Source organism: Odontesthes bonariensis, chromosome 20 (assembly GCF_027942865.1).
Source record: "Odontesthes bonariensis isolate fOdoBon6 chromosome 20, fOdoBon6.hap1, whole genome shotgun sequence".
NCBI classification, from domain to species: Eukaryota; Metazoa; Chordata; class Actinopteri; order Atheriniformes; family Atherinopsidae; genus Odontesthes; species Odontesthes bonariensis.
Genome location: NC_134525.1, coordinates 26,062,803 through 26,078,912, shown reverse-complemented (window position 1 = coordinate 26,078,912; position 16,110 = coordinate 26,062,803). Strand labels below are relative to the sequence as shown.

The following is a 16,110-nucleotide window of genomic DNA, read 5'->3' as shown; positions in this document are numbered from 1 at the left end:
TCTAATGCAGTGTTACACAGTGGTTATTATACATATCTATCACATTAGTGTCAGAGATAATCTGGACAAAAAAATAAAAATATAGTGCTGTCACAGGCTGCTCACCCTCCTGTCCTCATATTTATCCATATGAATCACAGTTGGTACGACAGGATGAAAACAATCCTGTCGTTCTAACTGTGATTCATCTAAGGAAAAATCTAAGTTTGACAGTTGTGGCCACCAGGAAATGCAAGACATAATTTTTTCTTTTCCTTTAGAAGGGATGGCCCAGTTCTCCTGAGCATTGAAGCTCCTTTCCGTAGTTTAAAGACTATTTGAACAGCTCTTATTGTAGCCGCTGCTAAGAAGCTTTCAGGTCATTTGATTTCGTATGAACCTTCCTGAGCGAAAAAGGCTATTCAACAAGACCTTGTCTTTCTCTGCTCGTCTTGAAGAGTCCAGCTTTGCATCACCGTCTTGAGGCACCACAAAGTCAACACACAAGGAAGCACGAGCAGTTTGTTGACAGCCAACTGAGCCAAGTCAGTTACTGGAAGCCTGGGCAGGGCTGTGGTTTGGAGTTCTGCTGCCAGCCAACACCCACCATCTGTGTTACTTCTCCTGCCTACCAGCCATTAGACATGTAGCTGTTATCCATATGGATGGTATAAATGGTACCCTGTAACTCTGAGTGCACAGAATGGTCCTTCCTCCAGGTGTCATCTGTGGGAAGAGAGAGTGGTTCATGCAGGCCAAAATTGTATCAATCCAACAAGGATACCAGCATACAAGCTTTTCTGTAGTGCTAAATGTTTGTGGCCAGAGCGAATAAAATTACAGCCACCCACCAAATAACTCAAAGCCTAAATTAGATGTCTTTTTTCTTTCAGGAGAAACCCAGTTTTTGCACCCAAATCAATATTTTTGTGTCAGTCACACAGATTCAAATGAATGTTCATGCTCTAACAGTGATTGCACTGCTAACTGGGTGCTTCTGTGTCTACAGATCCCTCCTGTTGCCAACATGCTGCCCAGTTGCCAACTTGCAAAGAAGCTTGTGACCAGGTATGAGCTGATATGCATGCACACACAAGCACACACGCTCACAAACAAGACTCAATCCATTACACTTAGCCCATGAATGGAGGTTTCTGAAGGGGTGCTGCAGAATTTTTTTTTTTTTTTTTTTTGTCTTATGGGCCTTTTGAAGTAAAGAATAAAAGGCCCAGAATAAAAGTATGTCACCCTCAAGTCCTTCTGTACAGAGAAAGAAAACTAGAGGAAATGTGAAAGAGGTGCATCTCTGGAAGGAAAAAAGGTGAAGATCTCAAATCTTTTAAACCTTCTCCCGGGTTGAGGGAGAGAAAGGGGGGAGGTGGTGCGCTGCTGAGACGGACCTGACACAAAACCTATTTTGCTCTTATTAGTCGACGTCCCTGTTTCAAGAAAGACACACAATAAAAGACTTAGAAAGGGAAGGACATTCTAAAAGAAGAAAAAGGGTGAAAAAAAGAGCTCCATAAACTTTGTAGAGTGAGAAAGATAAAGGACATGCAGAAGTACACAGTCGGGTCTTAATTAGACATGGGAGTATTGCTGCTTGCTGGGGTCCTGAGTGTGAGAGTGTGTTGGTTGTATTGTTTTCGATGCTGGAGGTGAATGTCAGACTCAGGCATAAAGACCATTTTAGCACAAAATGAAGCTGCCTTGTGGCTGGTTTTATCTAGAAAATCAGCAGCTCTCCGATGGTTCTTATTACAAATATGCCCATATAGGCTAAAAATAATATTATCCAAAATATTTTTTATTTTAATAAATTAACCAGAAGACAGATCTTAAATTGCTTCAGTCATTTCCTTTTGGTTTGGTACATCTTGTACTGTGAAAGGGAAATGAAGGCAAGCAAGTTTGAAAGTCTCAATCAGTCGAGCACCTGGCCCAACAGGTATCGGTCTCTCTGTCTTGGTATAAAGTTGAATATTAATGTAGATTGTCGATGACTAGAGGAACTTCTAACTACCGTATCATTGGTTGGAAAATTGATTTGCAGTAAATAAAAAAAAATAGCATAACATTTCGCACACATAGTCAGAGACACCTTATGCCATAAACGAACAATTGGCCGTCGGGCAAGTTTGAAGTGTCGGTGCATGTCTTTTGTCTCTTTTGTGTTCTCAGTGTATAACACGCTGTCAGCATCGGCGGATTCTGTTGAGGTTTTTTTAAGCCAGTTGAACATGTTGATTCAGCGTGGGGTCTGTTGGTTCAGCTGACTGTTCAGCTTAACAAATGAATGCACATGAAGAGACACAGAGTGATGACAGAAAGCTAATAGCTAACTCAACATGCCGCACAATCGCTGCATAACTTTTTTCTTAATTTCTCAAAAACAAGTAACACTTTTCAAAATATCAAGGCCATGTGATGCTCACAAGATATACAGATGGCCATTATTCAAGCTATAGAATATTGCAATCATGTTATGTAATTATATTATATTGGAATGTAATGCACTGTCACTGGACCATAATGATTGTTTCTTGTACTTCGGACATTTTTTAGCATCTAATTTGATAAAATACCATGCCAACAGTTGGTTACAATTGGGACCAACTGATTGAGCTTTCCAAAAGCCAAAAAAAATCTATAATAAGTTGAAAGGAGACACGATGGATATCGGGCAAGTGTGGGACAGAAAAAAAAAGGGGAGAACATTTCAACCACCTCTTCCTTTAATCCTCATGGGTACTGTGAGATTACTAGCAAATGAAATGGAAGAACGCGGAGCCACAGGAGGAATATCGAGAATGCAGTATTATGTGTTTCAATGCTTTTAGACAATATGCTCAGACAGTGTCTAAGCAAAGGTGGGCATTTCAGTGCTATGTCAGCGCTTTTCAACAACAGATGGTGTAATCCTGGACATGTCACTGGAAAGGAGAGGATCTGTATTTGAGACATTTAACTGTTTGCTGTAAGTGTCTGTTGATATTATTTATTGAGATAATTCACCTTTGTTATTTTAGTGTAGTCTAATCTGACCCTGCACTCCTGCAAAAGCTGCCTCTGATGTCATCAGCTCAGCTGTTCCCAGCTTGCAATCGCAACATGCGATCCGTGGAGATCTCCCTCTTTGCTCCACGTCTGTTCCACCAGAGAGAATAAAGCATTAGATTTAGAAGTTTAGAAGAAGTTCAAGATATTTATGTGGAGGGTGTGGCCCATGTGAGCCTTTTGAAACCAGGCGGCCATTTTGGATGAGTTGGCTTTGAGTGAGTTGTATTGGCTTTGTTTTTGCTGGCATTTCTTTAGTGATTATAGGACTGTTTAGGTGAGTTTGTCTGCTGAATCTGCTAGTGTGTCTTGTCCTGCCTCCACCTCTGGCACCCTCTATGTTTTCATTACCCCCTACCCGAACCAGGGTTTAAATCCCATTCCTACCTATCTTTACCTCTTTTATTTCTACCCCCTACCCGAACCAGGGTTTGCATCCCCAACCCGCTGTGACTGGTGTGCAGTTGGTGAAAGGCTGAGGTAGCTTGTGGCAGTGGGGGGAACAAAAAAAAAAGAAAAAAATATGGTTGTTGTGGTGTGAGGACCAGTGTTGGCTGGCATTAGGGGGTTGACTCTGGTCAGCACTGCTCACTGGTCTATATAGGGAGTATAGGGAATTATTCACTGGTCCATTTGTTTCTTTAGCAGAAGTTTCATGTGTTTACCTTGAATTTTAAAAGTTGAGAGACGCATACAGCTTCTCATTTGAAAAATCCACAGTTCAGAGACAACCTGTGATCTTAAAAAAAGATGGTCTGAGGAAGCTGAAGAAACTGTAAAGGGGTCCTCTGAGGCAACACACTGGAATGCACTCTGTGAGGCACATCAGTGTCATGAGTGAGTGTGTGAAAGGCTACATCAACTTCTGTGTGGCGGCTTATCATTCCCACAAGGACAGCATAAGCCCTCGATCACCAGTGACTTGAAAAAGCTGCTGAACACGAAGAAGCGAGCGACAGGGACGTTAGGGAGTTGTTGTGGAAGACAGGGAGTCACTGCGGCGTGTACAAAAACAATTGAAAAAGAGGAGAAGATAAACCAAGGAGATGCACAGAAAAAAAAAATAGATGGAAAACAAACTCCAGGGGGAGAAGCATAAGGGATGTTTGGCCAGGGATAAATAAGATGACTTGCTTCGAGGTGGATCAGGGTGATAAAGCTCTTGGCAGAGCCAATAAGCTGGACATCTCTTTTAATGGTTGCTTTTTCGAACAAGACACAGTAATGTATTGCTACACTAAAAAACATTACAGAACATCAGTCCTGCCCATAGCAATAACTCTTTGCTGTGACTTTTTTACAATGGCTAATGACTGATAAATGTTGTGATTCTAAGTGCTGCAAAATTTCCCTTTTTGGTATTAATAAGGTATTATTCAGTTTAGATCTAAATTTTCAATCTTCCGGTTTACAAACTACTGCTCCTTCCTTCACTGGTGAGTTACAGCTTCTTGCACAGTTGAATGTTGCTCTTGAATGGCTGTTGGAAGTCATCTTTGTAGTGTATTCAAGTGCTGTTTAGTTTACACAGGTTCTGGTAACACCAGGGGACAGCAGCTTTCTGCTTTCGGTCTTTGGTTTGGTATATAAGAGCCCTGGAACCAGCTCACAAGAGCAGTCTGTGACTGCATATCAAGGCGGAATTAAACAACAGCAAAAGTTGTTCACTTTTAAGATGGGTCGAAGTGTAAGTCGGCAAATCTGTCCAAAACATGTTAGATATACAGACCAAAACCTTCTTTGAGGTGAAAATGATGCGATGATTGTATGATGTTGTCTGTCTTAAACAGGGATGCACATGCATATCACCAATGCAGCCCACCGTCTGAAATTGTAATATGTTCTCCGTACCCCTCTTTCACACTCTCACTCTTCCCTGAGACTTCGCTTTATTTTTTCCTTTGTTTTGGTCGTATATCTCCTCCAATTTGTCTCCCTTTAGCTGCCCTTCAGTCCCGGTGAATAACTTCTTTGCATGCTCGCCTTCCTCCTGTCATTACTGCTTTTCTTTTTTTTTACATTTATATTCAAAATTAGGCATTGGTTCTAGGAAAATTAATTTCTGTCTTTACATGCTGGTTGATGTTGATTTCCATCTGCAAACGCTTTTGTCTTCTTTTAGTCTCCAGTCTCTAGAAGTCTAAATGACCTTTCTTCGCCTTTAGTTTGCTCGTCGCTGTGGAAGAATGTGTTTTGATAAAGTCACTTGATTCTTAAATTTCTGTGGTTGTTTTGAAATGTTCTAACAGATGAGGAAGATGATCAGAAAGGGAGTGAAGCCAAGAAATCTACGAGTCTTGAGTATTTTATTCCAAGTACCCCAGAATGTGTTCCGCAGCTTGACAAACTTTCATACATGTGAGCAGATCTTGCTGTGGAACCAGCTGTTTTTGACTTTTCTTGGAATGGAAACCTGCTCTTTCGTCTTGATTGCACACAACTGGAAACTGTTGTACTGAACCATTTTTGTCTTGGGTTCGCAGTGTTTGATGTGCCTGGCTTCACATAGACTGGATCCCATCTGTGAAAACCAGCATTCACCTTTCATCAGTGCTGAGAGTCTCGGCTTGTTATTTTTATTGTTTGTTTTTTTCTTTATCATTATTTGCATTGGTGAGAGTCACTGTCGCTTTCTTCAGTGTTGAGTTGTACTTTCAGTTCAGTAAGCGTGAGAGTTAGTGGCCTCCTCAAGTTATGATCTGCCAGCTGAGTCTGTGTTGCGTTCCTCTGATTCGTTTTTTGTTCCGGCAAAGCAGAACACCTAACTCCTGTTGCTGGGTCTGAACACAGTGGAAAAGCTCAAAATGAATCTTGTTATTCTTCTGCTCTCCTTTTTACACAAACAAAGGAGAAGAGGAGCCGAAAGACACTGGACAGTTGGAGAAGCTCAACTGTTATCAAGAGTGACAAAATGGGGGGAAAAATTAAAAAATGGAAAGTCTCAAACAACCAACTGCGCAGTGTACAGAAAAAAATATTCAGGCTCAAAGGTGTGAAATGAAAGAAGAAAATAATTATAAATGAAAAACAGGAGAAAAGCTCAGTACAGAGTCCTCGTTTTGTCTGCGATAACAAATTTTAATGGATTCTTGCAGGTAATGCAAAATAACTAGGGCTGGGCGAGTTAACTCGTTATTGTTGCATTAACTCGTTCATTATTTAACGCCGATAAATATTTTATTGTGCATTAATGCAGGTTTTATTTATTTTTTAAAAAAAAGATAAAAAAATGTAATTAAAAAAAAAATTGGGGGGGGGGGCTCTTGTGCCTTTAATGGATAAGACAGTTCAGAGAGACAGGAAGCAGGGGGCAGAAAGAGGGGGAACAACACGCAGCACAGGGTCGTCCGATTGCGGGACTCGAACCGGGGCCAGCTGCAGCGAGGACTATAGCCTCTTGTACATGGGGCGCCTGCTCAACCCATGGATCACCCTTGTTTTATTATTTATTTCATTATTGTAAAAGTCTGTTTCTCACAGGCTTTTATTTTGTAAAAGTCTGTTGCTGTCTGCTGTGGAACAGGAAAAGAAAGTAATTTGCAGAGCCACCAAACATGGAAAAGGGTACGGAACTTTTACTCGGCCATTTTCATTTTAAAGTTCTTCCAGACGGCGGAGTCGACAGAACCAAAGTCATCTGTAAACACTGCCAAGTTGAATTGTCTTCTCAGCGTAGTCTAAAATATCACTTAAAGGCAAAACACACAACTGATAGCAGCAAGTTATTCAAGGAAACAGACAGTGGAGCGAGGCTTCTACATAAAAACTACAGAAAGATGCTGATGTTAAAAGTGTGTTTGCACAACAAATGTTATGGCACTTTCATTCATATGGCAGCACATTTAAAATAAAACTAAATGCTAAAAGCTATACACTACTTTTGAATTAATTTTTGGATTTTGCGTACAAATGCAATTAATCGTGATTAATCAGGGAAATCACGTGATAAATTAGATTAAAAAGTTTAATCGTTGCCCAGCCCTAAAAATAACCTTCTAAAGTTCTTCCAGCAGCTCTGATGCTTATCAGTTTTCCTTTTAGCTCGCCTCAGTGATTGATATTCGCTGCCTGACTACATTTCCTTTTCTTAAATCAGCATCACGCAACGAGTTGCTCTGACTTGCCGTGCATACATGTGAAAAACCTAAGAGCGGTCTCAGGGTTTGTCAACACACTCGGACAGTTTGCATTTCTCACAAATTGTGTCAAAGTGTCAGGGAAGTGCAACGGGAGAACTTCAGAGTGGTACAGTCTTAAGTTGCCTCGATGTATTTGTTACATTGTAGCACAACAGCAACAGTTTTATCCCGATTTGCTGTGGTGATCAGCTGTTCTCGCATCATATGTACGGAAAACTGGATTAGTTTGATTTTGAAGAGAACTCGAACACATGATACATAAGATGGTGGTAATCATGCAGTGAAATTGTAACAACAGAAGTTGTAAATCTTGTTTGCTGTCACTTTAAAGGAAGACTGAAGTAATAAGACGACTAAATTGGTAGCGTAACTTCAGTAAGAAAGTTTCCGTTTTTTTGAAAATCACAGCACTCTGCCCTCGTGTTCTGTGTTTGCCAAATTGCCACATGTCTCTTCCTCTGTGTCTGCTTCATCTTATCTCTCCTCCGCATCTCAGCTCGACGGCACAGACCAAACAATACACATTTAGACTGGAGAGCAGCCAGTTTCGCACATCAGCACGTTGATTCTTTTTTAATTATCTTAAATTGTTATTTTCGAACAAAAGCAAACCGATAACGAGCGCCGGCGGTCAGTCCGGGGCAGAATGAACCATAAAGCATCCTTGGTATTCCTCGTCTGTCAGTTATCAAAGACACTTTTTGGAATCGCTGTGCAGTCTTAATAGCTGTGGATGAAAAGAGATGATCAACAAAAACAACGGCTCCTGCCAGCAGCTGTAAATCTCCTTTGGTTTCCTGACTTCACACTTCAGCCAGAGATTATTGGCAGCAGCTGGATTCTCCCAGGCTCTCGCCTCGTTTGCTCGCACGCTGCACGTGTCGACGCTCACCTAAAAACTCGAATGTTTAAATGAGTATAACTCAGAGATGTTGCGATAGACTATATTATCCATTACTTTCCCTTAGCTTACCTCCTGGGCTGGAAAACAGTCAAATGCTTTTTACCGTCTCAGGGACCAAAGGGATCGGGATAGACCCTCATCAGTATCTTCACAATCATTTGAATCTTAGGAGCCACTAGAATCAAGAATCAAGAATCTTTATTGTCACTATGCAGGCATAATGAAATTTAGTTCAGGAACTCTTGGCTTTGTATACACAAAAAATATAAAAAGATATCTAAATAATATACAAGAGAATAAAAAATAGTAAAAGTTAAAGAAAAAAGTTGCAGTGCAATCCGGTTATTGTATGACTGTATTGTACATATTGCAGCATAAGTAAGTCAAATAAGTCAAATCTTTGACTTATTCTTTGACATTAGTCAAAGAATCTTTGACACTAGTCCTACTTATGGAGAAGTTCATTCACAAAAATCCCCCTTAGGACTGGGGCGTCTCTTTACCTGGGTGAGAGGTTGGCACTCTTGTTTTTGTAGAAGAAGAAGGGGGAATAGTTTAACTTCACTTTCCATTACATACTGTTTGGCAATTAATTGGAATTCACAGACACCAACAACCAGCAAATCCTTTGACAGAATGAATCTATAAGGCTTTAACGTAAAAGCTTTTTTCCGCTCCCCTCATTTATCTCGAGGTCACTTATACTCTCACATTCATGGATTTGGAATGTTTGATAACAAGAAAAAAAATGTTTTGCTCTTGTCCTACAGCTCGCCACCATCAAGAGTGAGTCACATCTGAAGCATCTTCTCCAGAGGTTACCCAGTTACTGTCCAGAGTCGATGGTGAGTCACTTTCTTACACGGCACCCATCACATCCTGACCTGATCCGGTCTCAGCCAATTTGATTGATTGCCTTAACAATCTATGTCGAGAATGGTTTGAATAGAAAAACACTGAACCTTTGACACGTCTTGGGACTGCGTTTAAGACTGTTCTACAGTTAGCAGGTAGTGACGGATAGTGTGTTCCCACACGGTCAGAAGACATACACGTCATGTTAACTGGTGTTTCTGAATTGTCTGTCTGCCTCTGTGTGTCCGACCTTGCAATGAACTGACAGCCTTAAAGGGATAGTTCGCCTCTTTTGACATGAAGCTGTATGACATCCCATATTAGCAATATCATTTATGAACATTTTCTTACCCCCTGCTGCGTCCTGTGAGCCGAGTTCCAGCCTCGTTTTGGCGTTGACAAAGGTAGTTGGCTGGGGTTTAAAAAATAAAACGTTTTGCTTCTCAAAACAATATGCGTTCAAATGAGTTATACATTTGCATCACAAAATCGTTCACCAAAAAAAGTCAGACCTCACAATCGCTTGGCGCTATTTTCTCTCCATTCGTATCACTGCGTGCTGCCACCTGCCGATAGCCGCACCTGTTACAGTGTTTGTTGCTCGGAAGCAGGGGACTGCTCGGTCTGCACTTCGGTCTACACAGCGCGCAGTGATACGAAGGGAGAGAGAAAATAGCGCCAAGCGATTGTGAGGTCTGACTTTTTCTGGATGAACGATTTTGTGATGCAAATGTATTACTCTTTTGAACGCATATTGTTTTGAGAAGCAAAACGCTTTATTTTTTAAGCCCCAGCCAACTAGCCGGACTACCTTCATTAACGCCAAAACGAGGCTGGAACTCGGCTCACAGGACGCAGCAGGGGGTAAGTCAATGTTCATAAATGATATTGCTAATATGGGATGTCATACAGCTTCATGTCAAAAGAGGCGAACTATCCCTTTAAACTCCACCTCTCAGCTAGTGTCAGCTGAGGCAGGCTCCAGCCCCTCGCTACCCTGGAAAGGATAAAGCGGGTGTCAGCCATGAATGGACGGCTCCAGTGCTGCACCTTCTAAAAACTGTAGCTGAGACTGCAAAAACCGGATGTGTCGTTGAGATATCGAACATGTTTGTTTTGCTTTTTGTCTTAAAGACCAACAGAATTATTTACAGTGTCGGCACAAATCTAGTAACAACCCCATCATTCAACTTAAACAAGAAAACATGGTTCGTGGTTATGGTAATCAGAGTACTGTGGCACCTGGATTAAACCACACACACACACAAATTGGTTCAGTTATTTCTCCCACCATGGCTAATTACAAAGCAAAGAGGCATGTTTGATGCTTGTCTCGGCCCTCTTTAAGCAGTCTATCTATATGCAAACAGATCTACACGTGCACACTGTGATGTTAAAGCTGTGACGAAATCCCTTTACAGAAGGATACACCTTCAAAGGACCCAAAACCACCCTTATGGAGCTTGCGTGTAGCTTTTCAAACATGCCAACAGCATCACAGAAGGAGCCTTGTCAGGCACATAATGTTCGGAGTCTCATTTTTGCTCATTTTTGCAAAAATGAGACTCATTTTTGCTGTGAAGGGAGAGCAGATTTCAGATCTTTGTGTCAGACTGTTGGACTTGTGTCGTTATGGCAACTATCAAAATGTTATGTATGGAGACATATGTAACACTTGGAGTGATGCCTGGTCTCAGGTTGCTGTTTAGTAAGTGTCACATGTTCAGCTGCCACGAGTGATGGACATGGAAACTGCCCACAACAACATACAGAGCTTATGAAAGACCATTTGACGGGGTGACTGCGTTCGTTCAGTACTTGGTAATTATTTAAAAAAAAAAAAAAAAGCTTCACCCGACTTGAAGGTAAACTGATGGCATGTTTTTTCTCTCAAAAAGGTTTTAGGGAAAAAAAAGAAAGAAAGTGTGGTCCTCAGCAGGTCTTAAAATGAGGTCATTACAACCTCACATTTACAACAACATTCATTGAGGTTTGCAGCATTGGGTTATGCACAGCTCTGGCTGGACCAGCTTGATTCTTTTCTATTTCTCAGACATTCTGTTGTAGATTTGCTGCTGTGTTTGGGATCATTGTTCTGTTGACAACCCAGTTTCACAAACACTGCACTTGACAGGTTTTATGGGGTTATATGCTTTATTTTGGTTTTATCCAAACACGTGCATTACGAACAAACACTTCCGTCTCATCTGATCTTGAAGTGAACTTGCGGGGGTGTCCGCTCTAAGGAGGACTCTCAGCTGTCTTGAGTGTTTTCCACTTGTGACCGACCTTTCTCACTGTACAATGATCGACCTAATAGTTTTGGGATGGACTCACAGACCTTCCCAGACTAATGGGCAGCAACAATAGCTTCTCTAAGATCATTGTTGGTGTCTTTCCTCCGTTGCTTAACCACACCCTAATGCTCCAGACCAACAAATTGAGAAAAGTAAAAAATGCTTGATTCATCCCAGAGGAGGAATTATATTGCTGCAATATAAATTATTGATAAGAAAAAAAAAAACTAAAGAGAGACTAAAGTGGAAGAGTAGCAGGGGGGTGGGATTGAGATTTTTAGAGCTCACGGTGAATGGTATGTTATGTTAAATGTTTATGCATTTGGCAGACGCTTTTATCCAAAGCGACTTACACTGGTAGGGTAAAGGGGTCTTACCAAAGGAGGTAGGAACTTTCATGCAATGGAATGGATTGGTGTCGTGACATTGAAGGAAATAAATGCCTTAAACTTCCTCCTCCTTTTTCTCGTTTTTTGTTTCTGACCCGCATCCTAGACATCTCCTCTTCAACTCATCTGGTTTTTGGGGTGTTATTCCTGGCATCGGGCTTTGGAAAGCTCAATCAGCTGTTTCCACATATTCACTTCCACACACTGCTTGTGTCTTTAGGGCTTTTTTTTCTTCTTCTTAGTGACACAGTATGATTCGTCACCTGTTGTTATTCATCTAACTTTGAAAGCTGGTCAGGATCAGACGATTGTTTTTGTTGTCCTAATACATAAAACCTTCAAACTAAAACAGGATGTAGTCTCTCAGTTCTCATAACTGTGTATTTCATCTTCATTGTGAGTCATTTTCATGAAAGTATGAAAACAAAGAAAACAACAAAGCGGGAGTCACGTGGTGGGCCGTAGGCCCCTTCAATCATGGATTGCGTCTCATTAACTCCAGCAGACACACAAAGGCACTGATTCTGGAGCGAGGAGGGATTTCTGCTTTGCCTTGTTCAGACTTCAGTGTTTCTCATCTTCTCATGTTCTGTCCTCATTGGCCCCTGCTTCTTCGCAGTCCTGTTTATGCTTTATGTCGAGACACCATTACTCCCCAAGTCCAACTCATAAATGATGCTGACGCCTGCTGACGGCGGCCTTTGTGGCTCAGCCAAAAGACATGGGTGGAGTGATAACGCCGACATGTTTGGCTTACTCAGTGCATGGTCCTTTACCAACAGAAGTACGTGGAAGGGATTCCTTTTCTTTTTTATTAACCACAGTAGTATTTACATTTTAAAATGTCATGTCTTAATGTGCAAACCGTTTCTGTCCCGTAACTGCAGGCGAGGCGGGAAACTTTGTTCGTGATGATTAATCCCACGACCTTTCACCACAAACCCGTGCCACTTTCATCAAATTCACTTTTTTTCTGCTTTTCAACACTGTTTTGATCCGAAGAATGCAATGTTTGCTCTCTGCACTGCTAGAGAAAAGAGTTTTCTTTGGATGAGAAATCTTTTGAAGCTAAGGATTATTGGATCTAGTTTGTCCTTTGGCCCCTCGCTCCAAGACTTTCTCATCGCAAAACAGACAATTATATTCCCCTAACCCCGACACCAAGTGTGTGTATTAAAGATTTTAGATTGCAAAAAAAAACGAGGCCAGTACAATCTGAGGTCTGTGGGATGTGTGCAGCATCCAAACCCGCTGATATATACTGTCTGCACACGACACAATATTGCTCTGTGTGACCATTCGCTCATTAATTCAAATCATGAATCACACATCAAAATTGAGCTATTCCACAGTGAGCCACACTGCATCAGCGCACTCTTTTTAATGGTGTAATTGCAGGAGGTTTGTGGACGAACATCTGGAAATATGTGAGGGTCTTAAAGTGCAGAAGAACCGACTGAATGCGTTGTTGGTTTTCAGTCCCCCCCCCCAAACTTGTGTCCCTCATTGTGGAAAAAGCAATGGAAACTGCTTCTTCTCCCACAAATTGTCAGGATAACGCTTTATGATAAAAAAGTATCAAAGCAATGACACAACATATAGTCTTTTTAGCATCACATACCTGAACAAAGTGATAGAGTTCAGTTTACTTCCTCAGTATATAATAAGTTACAGTATAGGGACTCCAGAATGTGCTCTATGCGCTAAAGCTACTGTTGTTTCCTTTTCATGACACGTAAAGACACATTTGACATCGACATTTGTCACATTTGAGCTTTCAAAATTCTCCTCCCGCTATATTAGGGACAGGTCAGGACTGCAGACAGGCCAGTATAGTACCCTACCCTAACTTAAGCAACATTTAATTCTCTTCTTATCTTTCCTATTCAAAGGCTCAGCCTGTCATAGATGCTGCTTTTGCACCGAATCACGATGAATATTCACATCACCTCTCTGAAAATAACACTGTGATGTGTCGTAAGCTCATTTCTAGCACTGCGTTACCTCTGTCCCAACCGCCTTGCAGCCGGGTATCTTTTTTTACACATTTTCACCTCGTCGCTTGCAAACCGAATGTGAGCCAACCCCTTTGACTTAAAGCTGCCGTCGGCAACTTTTTTTTTAGTCATATTAGCTTGAACTGTCATGGGATTCTGGAAGTAGAATATTAAATAGGCTGTTTAGGAAAAATCCCGAATTCTGTAGCTCCCTCTAAAGCCTGTAATCGTGCTTGCAAAAATCGAGCACTCCTGGCTGTTTATAACCAATCACGTTATGGTTTATTGTTTATCTATTATCTGAGCAGAACAGTCACCAACCACGTCTTCCATGCTGAGCGTGAGTCTGCCCCCAGCTTGTGTGCGCGCACACTGGTGTGAACTCACGTGCACAACCTCGTCCACAGAGGGGGAGGGACCTGAAAGTTGTATCAGTTCGAATTTTCCGACTTTAGACTCGGAATTTTGAAAACCTGCCGACGGCAGCTTTAAATACGAAAGCCCAGAGCGGACGTGGTACATATAAACTTTTTTTTTATGGTTTTCTCGAGATAACGAGTTAATTTACCGATGGTTTTCGAGGCCACTTTTTCTCCCCAGTCCGCCCCTGTTTAGATGTGTTTTATGTGTTCGTAATTTGTTTGTCTTGTAGAGATAACTTTCATATCAGCCCGCGTCATTTAAGGAGACGGCTGGCTCGACTGCAGCTCAATAGGCGTTTACACCTAAGTGATCCTGCTGATATAGTCAACTTCATCAGTGACCAGCTGAGGGGACCAGGCCGTCTCCATGGTTACCGAATAATGCGCGAGAGGTGCCGTTATCGTTTTTTCGAGATAACGAGATAAATAACTTGATATCTCGAGATAACGAAATGCTCGTCACACCATCGGGATTTGCTTTGTGCATTTTCACAAACGCTCCACATTCCATGTTTGATTCAAAGGCTATTTTATTCAGTTTTCAATGAAAGAGGGGTAAAAATGGGTACACCTTTGCCAGAAATACATATAAACACATATAAACAGGGGCGGACTGGGGAGAAAAAGTGGCCTCGAAAACCATCGGTAAATTAACTCGTTAACAACATAATTATCTTGTCATCTCGAGAAAACCATCAAAAAAAAGTTTATACGTACCACGTCGGCTCTGGGCTTCCGTACTTAAAGCCCCGTGACACCCATAAACTTGACCCGGTGAAAGCAAAAGCCAGATCCTACTGAACCACAAGAGAAGAGGTGTCTCATAAGTTCTAAACGAACAAGCACAAGAATAAATAGATGCAGGCAGACTTCAGGAGTGTTTGTTTGGGTTCAGTCAACCTAACCGCTGACATAAGCTTTTTTTTTTTTGTCTACTTTGTTTTCTAGAATGAACTTTGGATGTGCATCAACTCTACACTTCCCGGTAAGGCGAGAATGTATTTGAAGATTTCTGACTTTGGTACCCTCTAGTGGTCATATTATAAGTATAAGTATATGTGTTTTAATAGAGACGACCTTTAGAAATCACTATACGCTCCCAGCATCAGATGGGAGGCTGGTTTAATTAGCTGTTTGTTCAAATGTTAAAAATAAAAGGCCAGACATTTTCCCGAGACATCAAGGACAGAAAACTGAGCTGACTTTCACCAGATTGACCAGAAACGGGACAAGTTGTTCATTGTTTGGCATTAACTCGCAGCCAACGATTGTTTTCATCACCGATCAATCTACAGATTGTTTTCTGAACACTCAGTCCTAAACCGCCGCAGTCTGATAAAGTTTCTGCTCTTTTATCTGAACATACTTCCATCTGATTGGGTATTCTCTGACTCCAGAGATCCACGACACCCAGCAGTCTGTGTGTCTGGCTGCTGGTGAAGCTGTTAATGCTGTAAGGAGAGCTGGCTCTGAGCACAGAACAGCTGAGCAGAAAACAGGCGCCGGATCAAAGGCCTGAATCCTGCTGTTTGCGCTTTGAAAAAAATCCGCCTCTCAGAGGCTTAATAGCCTCCAGATTTGGGGGAGCATTGTTATTCTTACCTTTCATACCTGCAAAACACTGGCGTCCAGACAGCCCCCGGGAGTCTGCAAAGATTTAACCTGTTAAGGAAAAAGCCTCCCTGAGTTCCTGTCAAGCTGTGAGATACGATCGATTCCCTGTCCACTGCATTCCGCCAGCTTCTACGAATTTACGTTTGACTCTGTTGGCATAAATACTTCTCCTCAACATGTCAGCTTCAATTAATGGGTTCCTTCATCTTTTTACGAATATGTCCCTAACACTCACAAAATGCTCTCTGTGCACTAACGAACTCAAAGACGATTCCCAGATGGAGCATATATTTTGTGTTGAAATGTGTCTCCAGGAGTGTCCAAAAAGTCAGATGGCTGGGTGGGGCTTGGATGCTGTGAGCTGGCCATCTCGTCAGAGTGTCGCAGGGAATGCAGACAGGTGAGACACTGGACACGGCCTCCAGCTTTCCCCTTTCAGACCTTCACTGTAGACCTG

At 41.7% G+C, this 16,110-nt stretch overlaps 1 protein-coding gene across 1 annotated transcript in view; it reads left to right on the top strand.

The window, feature by feature from the left end:
* The window catches only part of reck (reversion-inducing-cysteine-rich protein with kazal motifs), a 74,762-nt gene that overhangs the window by 19,719 nt on the left and 38,933 nt on the right, over positions 1-16,110 (top strand). The window contains exons 2-5 of the mRNA XM_075452297.1: positions 989-1,047; positions 8,850-8,924; positions 14,988-15,024; positions 15,968-16,053. Of these exons, the coding sequence (XP_075308412.1) occupies positions 989-1,047; positions 8,850-8,924; positions 14,988-15,024; positions 15,968-16,053 (257 nt within the window). The remainder of the gene's footprint in view (positions 1-988; positions 1,048-8,849; positions 8,925-14,987; positions 15,025-15,967; positions 16,054-16,110) is intronic.